General features: G+C 39.8%; 1 protein-coding gene across 4 annotated transcripts; it reads left to right on the forward strand.

The window, feature by feature from the left end:
* The first annotated feature begins 104 nt into the window (after positions 1-104).
* GTSE1 (G2 and S-phase expressed 1) lies at positions 105-11,511 on the forward strand. 4 transcript variants are annotated; one of them, XM_027793789.2, is made up of 12 exons: positions 105-165; positions 1,095-1,164; positions 1,910-1,967; positions 2,048-2,663; positions 3,879-4,049; positions 5,436-5,583; positions 6,791-7,168; positions 7,356-7,413; positions 7,828-8,076; positions 9,279-9,459; positions 10,065-10,205; positions 11,099-11,511. In XM_027793789.2, the coding sequence occupies exons 2-12, from the start codon at positions 1,104-1,106 to the stop codon at positions 11,180-11,182; spliced, it is 2,145 nt and encodes a 714-aa protein (XP_027649590.2). In that variant the 5' UTR covers positions 105-165; positions 1,095-1,103; the 3' UTR covers positions 11,183-11,511. The 4 variants fall into 4 exon arrangements, with proteins under 4 accessions (XP_027649590.2, XP_027649587.2, XP_027649591.2 ...); XM_027793786.2 differs by having other exon boundaries at positions 144-165; positions 1,095-1,182; XM_027793790.2 differs by lacking the exon at positions 105-165 and adding an exon at positions 305-327.
* Positions 11,512-12,182: the final 671 nt, after the last annotated feature.

Below are 12,182 nucleotides of genomic sequence, written 5' to 3' on the forward strand. Positions count from 1 at the left end.
AGACCCGGCCCACTACAAGCCCCAGCATGCCCCGGGGCAGGCGCGTGAGGGGTATCGTTCGAACCTGCCAATGAGGGCGTGCGGGGTGCGTCACGTGAGCGGGGCGCGATTTCAAACGTCCCGGCGGCATCACCGCGCGGCTCTGCGCTCTGCGGCCCCGTGCAGGTAATGCAGGTAAGCGGCGTGGGGTGGTGGCTACTGGCCTGGGCCTCTGGTGGTCCCAGCCGCTTCCCCCGCGCTGCGGTGTGGTGTTCGGAGGCCTTCCCTCAAGGTCCGGCTGCAGGGGGGCCGTGGCGGTCGGGGGAGGTCTAGGCGAACCCGCCTGAGGTGGGTTAGCGGGAGGTCGGCGGGCGGCTGCTCGCGGGGCTCTGGGTGGTTTGTGGGCGGTTCCGCGCACGCCGGGCCGCCTCTCCCCCGGGAGTCTGGGGGGGGGTGGGGAGCGGCCCTTTTGGCCCCGGTGGGCTCTGCTGAGCTGTCCCGCGAGGGACCAGTTCTGGTGGGCCCGTGCTCCGCATTAATAATCTTTCTAGCCTAGCGGCCCCGCAGGCGCTACTGAGGGTCTGCTGGCAACCTCATGGCAAAGCCTGGGCGGGTCGTGTTAAGGTACAGAAGATCGGGTGTGATGGGTTTCTGTCCGCAAGTGAAAGGCCCTGCCTTTAAGCACGGTGCGTATTTGCTCTGCCGGAGGACGCCAGTCTCGAATTAGAGCTGTGAAAAGTTGGGGGTGGCAGTGTTCTGCTGCAAATGGCTAGCTGTGTTGCCCATTGCAGCTATGCTCATATGATGAATTTAGTTGCTGAACACAGAGTTTGTGTTAAGGAATTTAAGAAATCCTAGGCATCACTGTTTTATTTGAAGGCTTTTTACAGAGGTTGTAATGCCTCACATATACATAATCTCAGGTAATTTGATGGCATGTTTCGAGAAAGGATGGTGAGATGCGTGACATCCCATAGACCATGTTTGCATAGCTGTCCCTAAATGTAAGCCTTCAAAGGCAATGTTTACCACCTTGCTAATTTGGCAGTATCTGAAAACTCTGACCTTATTGTTGTATTTTAAACCTACTGCATAGCTAATAATATATTTTCCAGACACTCCAGATGGAGGAAGGGAAAGAAATGGCAACACATTCTCTGAGTCATGTGATTGAAGAAAAAACAGGTATTTGCGTGAGCAATGGTAGGTGGAGAACATGCTGGGATACTCTCTACCTGGTGTATCCCTTATTAAATGTTAAGACAGTTCAGATCAGTAGGCATTCTGTATCTGCTTTATATCTTGTTCTGTGTACTGGTTTCCTTGGATGGGCTGATGTTGCCACTCTCAGACTTACAAGCCTAGCCTCCTCGAGTGCTTGTGGAGCACTGGTGTTAGAGAGCATGCCTAGCAGCATCATGATGTCATCAGCCTCTCTTCTGTATATCTAATCTGAGCTCATCCCTTTTCCTTATTTGTCTGCTGCAGATTTGATTAATATTTGGTGTATACATTGGTTAACAGGAAAACTAACCTTTCTCACTGACTCCTGTTACTGTCCTCTGGTAATCTGAACCAGAAAAGAACTGACTTATAGGACAGCTGCATTGTCATATAGGTCTAGATTATATAGTCTCACTTTTCTTCATTGGAGGCTTTCCCACAGTCAGATCCCATGTTCCTATTACAGATGCATAGAAATTAGCATTAAGATCTTTCATGATATTTGAGCATCTATCAAAATTATGGTCAGTCATAGTTTACCTTCAATTTGCTTGACCTAAGACATGTTTTTATTGCTTTAATTATTTAAACTAATTAGTTAAACTTTTTTTGCCATCTGACGTTAGCTTCACCAAATTGTCAAAGTATAGTGCAGTTGTTTTTATTGCAAATCCCTGCTGTGACAAAATCCTTGTTACAATTTCAGATTTTCCTCTTCTGTCTGATGAAAAGTTTGATTTTGACCTTTCACTGTCTCCAGCAAGGTAAGTGAAGGGTTTACAGGTAAACCTACCTTTAAAATGGACACATGTAAGGTGCTGGGCTGACATGTTTTTCTTTTTAGTGGAAGTGAAGATGAAGTTTTTTTTGGACCTTTGAGACACAAAGAAAAATGTGTTGCTGTCAATATTGAAGCAAATCAAATTGCTAAAAAAGAGAATGCGTCTGCTTCTGATGATAAACTCGCGTGGAGCCCACTTACAGGCGAGAAATTTGTGGAAATTTTCAAAGAAGCTCATTTATTAGCACTGCAAATAGAGACTGGAAGCAAGAATGAACAGACTAAAATAAGCCAGTCAGAAGAACGAGAAAACAAGATTATAGAAAAATTTGTGGAGGACTCAAAGTCAAAATTGAAAATGCTGAGAAATCAAAATATAGCGAAAAGTCCCAGGGCTGTTAAAAGGGAGACATACTGTGTGCAGGATAGCCCAGCATGTCAGCTGCCACCTTGTTTTCAGAAGGAATCAGATAAACTTTTGTCAGGTGACAATACATATGTTCCTTATACTCCTCCAAACAGAAGCCCTGTTAAAAATTGTGTATCTCCTATAAAAATAACTGATTCACCTCTGACACACGAACAGAAAACTAAGGAAAGAAATATGAAGACAACTGGTGAACTGTCAATGGCAAAACCTTCATCTACTCTTGACAAAAGCAATTTGACTATTGGAAAGGTAAAGATAGCTTCTGGGCAACAGTGTTTTCTTTAAACATGGCCTTTGTGTGTTTTAAACTGTCTACATGCTTTTATTTTTAAAAGTGAACTTAATCTTCTGATGCTTATCTGTGTCATAAGATCCTTAGGCAGCAAACATTATTGTATATAAAAAAGAAAAGACAGGGTAGATACTATGGTATAGTAGCCAACTTGTTTAACTGTTAAGACAATGAAGAGCATCTGCAGGCAAATTTCTTTTCCACTGCATTCTGGTTTTGCGAATACCATCATTCCGGCTTCAGTTTAAACACTGATTTGTTGCTGCTAAAATTACTGCACTATTCTTAGTGACTTCATGTGCAAAAATGGCTTTGTTTACTGTTAACCCTTGTCAATGGAGGTGGTGGTGGGGGGAAACCCACAATTATTTCAATAGGACAGGAGAATCTTTTAACTCTAGTTCTGTCTGTGACTTGTCTCAATCATGAAAAGCACTGATTAATGGTGTTACATTTAAGATGTGGCTATGTGACCAGCTGGAAATGTTATCCTAGGATAGCAAGGACACGGTTGTTAGTGACCTTGTGTACTCAAATCCCAGTCTCTAGATATCTTCTGGATTTTGTTGCTCTACATCTTATGGCTTAGGGTCCAGTATGTACTGCAGGCGTTACTGGAAATGTGATATTAGCTCCTTGGAAACTTATCACCTACAGAAAATAGAGGACCCTCTGATTCCTGTATGACATAAATCTCCTGATTTTTTGGGTGCTATAAGAAAAGGCAGTCTTAATGTTTTAACTAGACAAATTGTAGCCCACTGTCTAAATAGACAGCTTGGATGATTCAGTCTGCTATTGTAACATCTCATAGTTTGGAAAGCTAAAGTGAAGCAGAAGAATATGAATTAAACTATGATCTCATAGTTGTAAGGAACAGCGGTTACAGTATGTAGATAAACATGATTGTATGAAATCTGTGCTGATGAATTGTTGCAGTGCTGTCCTTAGGTTGATGCTCAATATCTGGGTTCAAGTATGTTCTAGTACTTCACAAATATACTCGCTAGACTAACCTTAAACTATATTAGTGTAAAGACTAAGGACTTGTCTGGGTTCAAAGGCTTCTTCATTGACTGTTGTTTCTTAACAAAATTAACTTGTGTAAAAAAGCTTGATAGCATTTTCTAGAAACACTAGTAATTTTTAAACTGTTGCGTTGAAATTTGCAGCCCAAACCAGGGAAACATAGTAGTATTTCTACAAAAAGAGACTTGAACAGCATGGGATCATCTGAAGATCTAATTTCTGATAAATCTAGTGCTGCTTCAGATGTCTTTGAGTCTTCATTCAGTGGCAGTTCCTCAGTGCAAGGCAAAAAAGCCCTTCCTGCACCAAGTAAGGTAATGGCAAGCATTATTAATAGGGAAATAATTGTTGTGGTGTTCCAATAAAAAGAAACTGAATATAGTTTACCTTATAATTTAAAGCTATATCTCTGTGTATAATGGTTTTAAGAAAAAGTAGTTTCTGTTCTATAATTGCTGTTCTTGAATGTGTTCCACGTCTATAATAGAATGAACATAATTAAGAGCAACTATAAATGTACTGGATTAATAAGCATTACCTTTGTTTTTAAAGCGCTAGCTGAAGGTCAGTGATCAGCAGTTTTCTGTGGGGAACAAAGCTTTTGATGTGTGTAGGTAACTAAAGCATATGAAAAAGCTGCCATAACTTGTATGAAGGTAGAATACCTGTAGCTGTCAGGAGTTGTTTTGAAGCATTAGAAACCTGCTTCCATGCTGCGTGCCACTTCAGTGAACCACAGGATGGTGACTGGTTGGAAGGAACCTCTTGGTTTGGTCCAACCCTCTGCTCAAGCACAGCCACCTAGTGTTGGTTGCCCAGGATCATGTCCAGACAGACCCTGAATATATCTAAGGATGAGGCGGCTCAACCTCTCTGGGCAACCTGTGCACAGTGCTTGGTGACCCTCACAGTAAAAAGTGTTTCTTGATGTTCAGAGGCAGAACTTTCTGTGTCTCAGTCTGTACCAGTTACCTCTGGTTCTGTCACTGGGTGCCACCGGGCACTGCCCTTTCAGATACTTGTTTATATTGATGAGACTCACCTTGAGCCTTCTTTTCTTTAGGCTGAACAGTCCCAGCGCTCTAAACCATTTCCTCAAATGGCAGATGCTTTGGTCCCTTAATCATTATCATCTTAGTGGCCCTTTGCTGGACTCTTTCCAGTAGCTCCAAATAGTTCTTATACTGGGGTGCCTGAAAGGTAGACACATCTTCATGTGTGGCCTCCCCAGTGCTGAGCAGAGGGGAAGGGTCACCTCCCTCAGCCTGCTGGCAACACTCTTCCTAATGCAGCCCAGGATACTGTTAGCATTCTTTGCTGCAAGAGCACATTGCTGCCTCAGGTCCAGCTTGTCCGCCAGCACTCTCAAGGGCCTTTTCTGCAAAGCTGGTTTCCAGCTGGTTAGTGCCTAGTGTACACAGGTGCCTGGGGTTACTCCTTTTATTCTTTAATCTTTTAAGTCCATACTCAAGTTTGTGGCAAGAATAAAAATAACAGTCTACCTCTTAGATCTGATGTTCCAGTCTGTATAATAACCCAGATGTAATGGAACTAAGAAAATCTACTTTTTAAACTTTAATCTGAGGAGGGAGATTCTCTAAAATTCACAAATAAAAAGCTAAAATATCAAGAAAAAGCATATCAAAGTATTATGTTAAATAGTGCTTTTGCTTTTGAATAAACTATATTCTCTGACTCAGCCTGGCTTGAAGAAGATAACACATATGAAACTTCCTGGTGTTGCCAGTGGTCTCACAACAAAGACTACTTCATCTTCTTCATCATCAGTTTTCAGCATGAACTCGAGTCTGGATTCAAGTTTACCCTTTTCTCCCATAGGAAAAAATGGTAACCACTCTTAATACCGATTTGTGCCACAAATCCATTTTGAATTGCTAAGCATATCTTGGACTGTGGGTTTGGATATGTTTTAATGGTGTCCAGTATATAGAAGCAGTAAGAAATGCTTTGTATGGGGAGTAAGATTTTGTAGGCTAGCCCAATAAACCCCTGTGGACTAAAGATAAATCTTAGAATTCTATGATTTGTAGAAACTAGATTCCTGTAAGCCTGATGCCTGTGTGGGAGGGTCTGACACAACTAGAAAGTAAGCAATGCCTCATGAAACCTGTTCTTCTTGCACATGATCTCTGTTATAGCCAAGCGTGTGAGCTGAGTGCTGCAAACTTGTCTAACTTGAATTAAAAAAAAACCCACAACAAACGACCACCACCAAAACAACTGAAATGGAGAAGGGAGGTGGAAGTCCTAGTCTGAAGTTTCTGTAAGCCTAATAAAATTATGTGACTTACTCAAGCAGACTGGAAAAAACCTCTGGGGAAATAACTGAATACAACCAAGAGGCTTATACTATGAGGAGGACATCAATTTGACCCTCTCAGTAAGCATGAAAGGATCAGAAAAATAGTCTCCTAAAAATACTGAGAGATGTAAGCATCACAGTTCTTGTAGATGTATCAAGATACCAAGTTGATACAAACTTTTATTTTGTGCTTTGTTTCTGGATGGATAATGTATTAGTAAAAGTTAAAGCTTAATAAGAATTATTTTATATGATTAGAAGCATCAGGATTCATCCTATTAATGGAAGTAACATACAGAATAAAAGCAAGAACCATACAGAAAACAGAAAAGCATGCGTGGAGTATTTCAGCCCGTGGTGTTAATCCCCATAACTTGAACTATTACCTTCTTGAATGCCTTTTTAAGGGAACAGAGTGAAACTATGCTGGGGGAAAATGTTGAAAATGTAACTTGAATCTGCAAGCTGTTCTGGCATTCCTTGAAGAATATTCTTTTCACTGATTGCAGTGATTCAGAAATTTGGTGAGGAGGCTTTCTAAAACAGACAAAACTGGTGGGCAATTCAGGGACTAAGTTTTCAGTAGTTATTTGTGTTCTTAAATTTTTTGTTTGAACAAGAATTTAAATGCTGTAATTTGCTGGGTTTTTTTCCTATGTGAGCATAATTCCTCTAGTCAAAACCTTAGCAATAAGTGATGATTCGGAAATAAAACTTAACTTTCTATTTCAGGAAAATCAAGCACGTCTTCAAAAGCTAGTGTGAATGGTTCTAAGATTTCATCCAGTACAAACAGGCTGGCCCTTGTCAGACCTACCAGCGTGTCATCTCTGCAGGCTGCCAACACTGAGAAATCCAGGAAGCAAGCAAGATCTGTTAGTGCTCCCAGAATATCTAGACCTGTAAGCTTGTCTAAATCTTCAGCTTCTGCAATATCATCTGAGGCTGTAGGCAGTGGAACTCAGAGGCTAAGCTCTGTTCCCAGTCTGCAGAAGTTACGTCTGCAGAATAAAGATGGAAGTGCAGCAAAAGGAAGTCAATGTCCAAAGGCCAAGGCTACAGTTTTGTCCTTTCCTACAAGTCAGACTAAGGTTCCAGTGAAGACTGGAGGTAGGTGCATACTTTGCATGACCTGTGTTCTAGCCTGGCTGTTAAAAGTAAATGTTACTTTGAATGCTTTTTATTTGTTTCATTACACTCTTTTCCATCTCTTGAAAAGAATTAGTATTGTAAGTGCAAGGTATGTTACTAAAAAAAATATAATCTGGCTAGCAATTAACAAAACTCTTCTCTTTAGATACAGCACCAAAAGCAACATCATCTCTTGGATTAACATTTTGTGGCACACTTGGAAGGTAGGGCTTAACTGAAAATTGAACATGGCATACTTCTTTGAATGCAATGTGGTTGGGTGTTGTAACAGTTTTTAGAAGTTCTAACTTCATTATCTAGTCCCTTGAGTCTCTCCAGGTGAGCTGCGTTAATGCTTATTGGAATGGATTTAAAACAAAACCTCAAAAGTAAATGGAACACACAACACCCCAACTCTCTTCAGAAGAAGAGGGGTTTCTTTGCAGTGCTAAATAGACTAGAGCCATTCATAAAAGAATTATTGTGAAATAAAAGCTCTTGCTATGCTGTGTTTAAAACTTTATGATGATTACAGTTCTCTTACTGACCAAAGGGAAACTGATCTCTTTTTTTTTATTAGAATAGTTTGAATAGAACTGTTTCTAGAAGCTTTTGGCTAATGCATGTTCCTTTCTTAGTGCCATGGCAGTTAGCACTCCTGTGAAAGCCTCAGGAGATGACATCTTTCAGAATTCTTGTTTTCTGGAGAGTTCTGCCTCTGTGACTCCTGCCAGTCTGAAACAGTCTGGCTTACCTACACCTGTTCATCGTATCTCAGGATTTCCAGCAGTGACTCCTAAAACTGCACCAAGAATGGTGTTTTCTCCACATACTGTATCTGTTCACCGAAGTAGCAGCTTTTCTACCAAAAAGATGCTTATGGCTGGGTAAGACAGAAACCTTCATATATGAAATTAGTATTGTAGGCCAACTACTTCTAAATGAGTTTTAATGATGGCTTTCAGGTTTCAAGGACCTCTGCTAAATGTTAGAATACAGCATTTGAACATAGATGTTGTATAGGACTAATAAATATTTATATTTTTATGACTAGTAAAATACTGTAAGCCTTACTGAGATAAGTTGATATCTAACATTAAAGAATTATAACCTCTAACGGGATGTTATTTGTATTTATTGAGCTAGCAGACAGCCTAAAACTTGTATCTGTTGCTCTGACTGAAATCAGATTTGGTGTTTGTGTTGTTTTGCTATTGCCTCCTGATGAAGGAAGTAACTGGTTAAAATACGTATTACTGTTAACTTTGTCTTAGACTGTTGCCAATGCTTCTGCAAAATTATGCTTTAAAGCATCAGTCAAAAAGCTAAGGATAGTCAACTGAAGTTTAGTTTCTCAGCAGGCTTACCTACATTTCATTTGAATTAATTGCTTGCAGAATGGGTGAATCCTACACTGTTAGTTACATTTGTTTTCTGTGAAAATAATGTTGCCTTCATATCATCAGCACAACAGCTTCTCACAGGTACCATATATATGTATGCAGGCTTGCTTCATGGTTGGTGAAGAACAACAATATGAAAGTAGGAATGATTCATGGCTAGAAAGCTCTTCCTGTATGTCATGTTACTTAGGCTAAGTATCCAACATAGTGTTTTCTGCCAAGGAAAGACTCAACTTTACAATGATTTATCATATATCACATTACAATGCCTGGTCCTCCAGCCAGCGTCAGTATTTCCTCTCCGCAGGGACTCAAGTGGGTTGCTCAGTGATATGCAGTATCAGTACTTGTTTGCTATTTGTTCCTTAAAAGTCTAAAAAAATCCAAAATCCTGTGTGTGAACCTTGGGCTGCATGCATATTTCACTTAAGATTAAAATCTTCGTCATCCCGAAATCATTAGCTCTTGGGTTTTTTTGCATGAGTGGGCTATAAATTTATTGCAGCATAAAATATCTTGTATTTTGTAGGTAACTAGTATACTTTGGGATGAAAATATGGGAAGCCTTTTGGTCACTAAAACTTAGGGTAAAAAGGAGAAAATGATGCTAGGGTATTAGCTTGTGTGTCTTCTAACAGAGTTCTTTAATCAGTGTGAACTACCATTGCCAATGCTCTTTTCCCTAGCTCTAAACAGACAAAGGAGAGTAAGACACAGATGTTGTCTTCAGAAGATGATGTATCTCCTCCACCTGTGCTACCTCTTGTGCTTAACTTCTCACCAGACAAAACTGCTACAGAACTAGTAGAAAATGAATTAAAAGAGGTTGAAATACAAAAGCAGCTGGCTGAAGAGAAACAGACTGAGGTAAGAGCTAACATTACTTAGTAGTTCTGTAGAAAAGTGTAAACTGTTTGAAAACAGAATTATTTCAAGATGAGGGGGAAGTAGGAAGACCAGTTCAGTACACCTGAAGTTAAAAATGGATTAAGCATGGGCACCCTCTAGTGTCTTTTTTAGCACTGAACTGTTTCCATTAAGTTTGTTCCTATATCAAAGATGAATGGTCAAGTATTTGCAGATTTCATATTAAATTTCCACTTCTGGGTAAGTGCTGTGAAATCCTTGTGGATTTGATTAGAAAAGTAACATGACATAATAACTGTAGTCATTTAAATATTAAAGGTTTTTAAATTTTACTTTAAGTGAAAAATTGTTTTATGCCTCAAGGAGCTTTTTTCTTTGTCTTGCTATATTTTCCCTATTTGTGATGTTCTCCATTGGCAGAGCAAGAGCTGAGGTTTTTACACTGTTTGCAAACAATCCTGCATGAAAAATACCCAACCTATACATTAAGCCTTTCCTGTAGTTATTACAGCTGTATAAGCTAAACTGACTGACTGCCTAAATGTTTATGAAGGAAACATGGAGAACAGGGGGGAAAACCGTAACTATGTTGTTTTTTTTTTGAGGCCTTACTGGTAGATATTGGAGTAGACAAATCTCTCCCACATGCTCTAGAATGTGAATGTAGACCTCTGATTGACCTTTCCAATACTCCCGAAGTGAATAAGATTACTCCTTTAAAGCCTACACTCTCAGGGCAAGTAAAGGTAAGTTATATTCAAATCTTCTGGTGCAAATAGGCTAGCAGAAAAAGTCAACTGGCTCCACATAACTTGCCTGCAAAGCAGCTCCCAATGCTGTGAGAATTATTTACTATTAGCTCAATATGTTCAGTATGATACTACATACTAAGGTGCTTGTAAGGAAAGAGAACATGATGTTTCAAATCAGTGTGTTCTAAACTGGAGCTCAGTGAATCTGCAAATAGGAAGAGGAGGAGGATGAAGAAAGAACCTAATGTTTAAAGCAGTTCTTAAAGAATGAAACTCTTCTGAAGAAGGAAGCGAATGCTGTCTTCGGTAGAGTAGGCATGCTGACTCTTGTTTTTGTTTTCTTGCAAATTTTCAGTTCTAAGTTTGACAAGCATTTCTGGGCAAGTGTTTTTTGTACACTAGTGGGTTGAAGGTAGATGCCTTTAGATGTTGTCAGATGAATGGTGATAATGATGAGGATGTAGCCTTTGATGACATTAGGTGTAGCTGGGATCAATTTAGTATCGGGTCCTTCAAAGTTCCTCAAAAGAGGATCACAGAAGTCTGGCTTGTGGGGGCATGTTCAGAGATGTTCAGAAGTACTCTGCTCTGCCTGGATGACACTGTCACTTGAATATGCATAGTAGTGAAATTTAGAAAAGGCTTTTAGGCTTTTAAGGTGGGTACGGGCGATACCTTGTGAGAAGCTTGCGCTTGTCTAAGAATGAGCTAAATGTTTAAAAACCTGAAACTAAAAGTTTGAGTGTGGTGCTTGTATCTGTCTTCTGGATACTAATAGGAATCCTAAACAAAAAAGGTACTTGAAGGCTAGCAGTGGTAATATGTTATTATAGTAGTTATGTACAATGGCTGGCTACAATACCTAAATTTTAATGTTTTTCTTTCAGCTGATCGATTTCAGTTCGCCTCTTATCACTCTGAGTCCTGATGTGAACAAAGAAAATCAGGATTCCCCTCTACTCAAGTTCTGAACTAGAGATGAAATGAAGAATGCTTGGCATCTGTGATCTGTAAAGTGTTTAGGTGCTACTCTTCTCGCATACAGTTTTTTTTAAGATGGCTATTCATTATCTGATGAGCTGCATTAATACAATAGAATTCTAAGTCTTGATATAGTCAAGCAGAGTCTGATTAATGGTTCTGTCTATGGATGTGCTGCAATGGATGTACTTAAACTGTGTTGCTCTAGGGCAGAAAGGTATGTTCTCTGTAATGGAACCTTCCTACCAATTGTGTTTTGATTCTGTATCCCCTGTGTGCAACAAAGATTTAATTTAAAATAAATTAGTTGTTTAACAAACTGTTGTACAAAATAGCAACTTTTTTTTACAGGCTTTGGTTAGCCTATTTTAGCATTTCACTTCCAAATGTTAAGATGCAGGTAAAGGCTGGTAGACTTTTGGGCTAGTTTTGGTACGTAAAAATGTAGCAAGTTTGGAAATAAATGTTTTATTCCATTGTTGGAATAATAACGTTCCATTGTTGAATGCTAGTGGAACACACTTAACAGCAAGAGCTGAACATGTGATTCAAAGGAGAAACAGCTTGTTAGTGTTGATATTTGAAGGTTAGATTCATCCTTTCTCACTGTCAAAGAACAGAAAACCACTTTCTTACCTGACTGCCACGCATAGATAATACATGGAAGTTAATGGAAATGAAAAGGCACACAGTAGTAGTCCATAAATGTGGAAGCAACAAGCATGTCTTGGAGAGCAGAGACTTCTAGCATAATATATTTATGAAAGTTTATCAAGAAAGGGAAATGGATTTTCAGCTGTTTAATTCAAAAAGTGGTGGTTGTTGGAGATGCTTGGTTGTTGGTGTTAAGTAGGAAGAAGTGTTCAGATGAGTTTGTCAAACATTTTGATGCTGAACAAGGCTGCTGCCTTGGCTTTATCTGAAGGCACTTGCTTTCTTTGCCAGCACAGTTGCCTTTTCTGTAGTTTACTGCAGTGTCAGACTGTTCTG

The sequence above is a fragment of the Falco peregrinus genome, chromosome 6 (genome assembly GCF_023634155.1).
Source record: "Falco peregrinus isolate bFalPer1 chromosome 6, bFalPer1.pri, whole genome shotgun sequence".
Taxonomy (NCBI): domain Eukaryota; kingdom Metazoa; phylum Chordata; class Aves; order Falconiformes; family Falconidae; genus Falco; species Falco peregrinus.

What these genes read in the sequence shown, in the direction of transcription:
- GTSE1 (XM_027793786.2), top strand. Translation starts at nt 1,104, where the DNA reads ATGGAGGAAGGGAAAGAAATGGCAACACATTCTCTGAGTCATGTGATT. An exon ending in CCCTTCCTGCACCAAGTAAG is followed by an intron (nt 4,050 to 5,435) that starts GTAATGGCAAGC and finishes TCTCTGACTCAG; the next exon opens with CCTGGCTTGAAGAAGATAAC. An exon ending in GGTTCCAGTGAAGACTGGAG is followed by an intron (nt 7,169 to 7,355) that starts GTAGGTGCATAC and finishes TCTTCTCTTTAG; the next exon opens with ATACAGCACCAAAAGCAACA.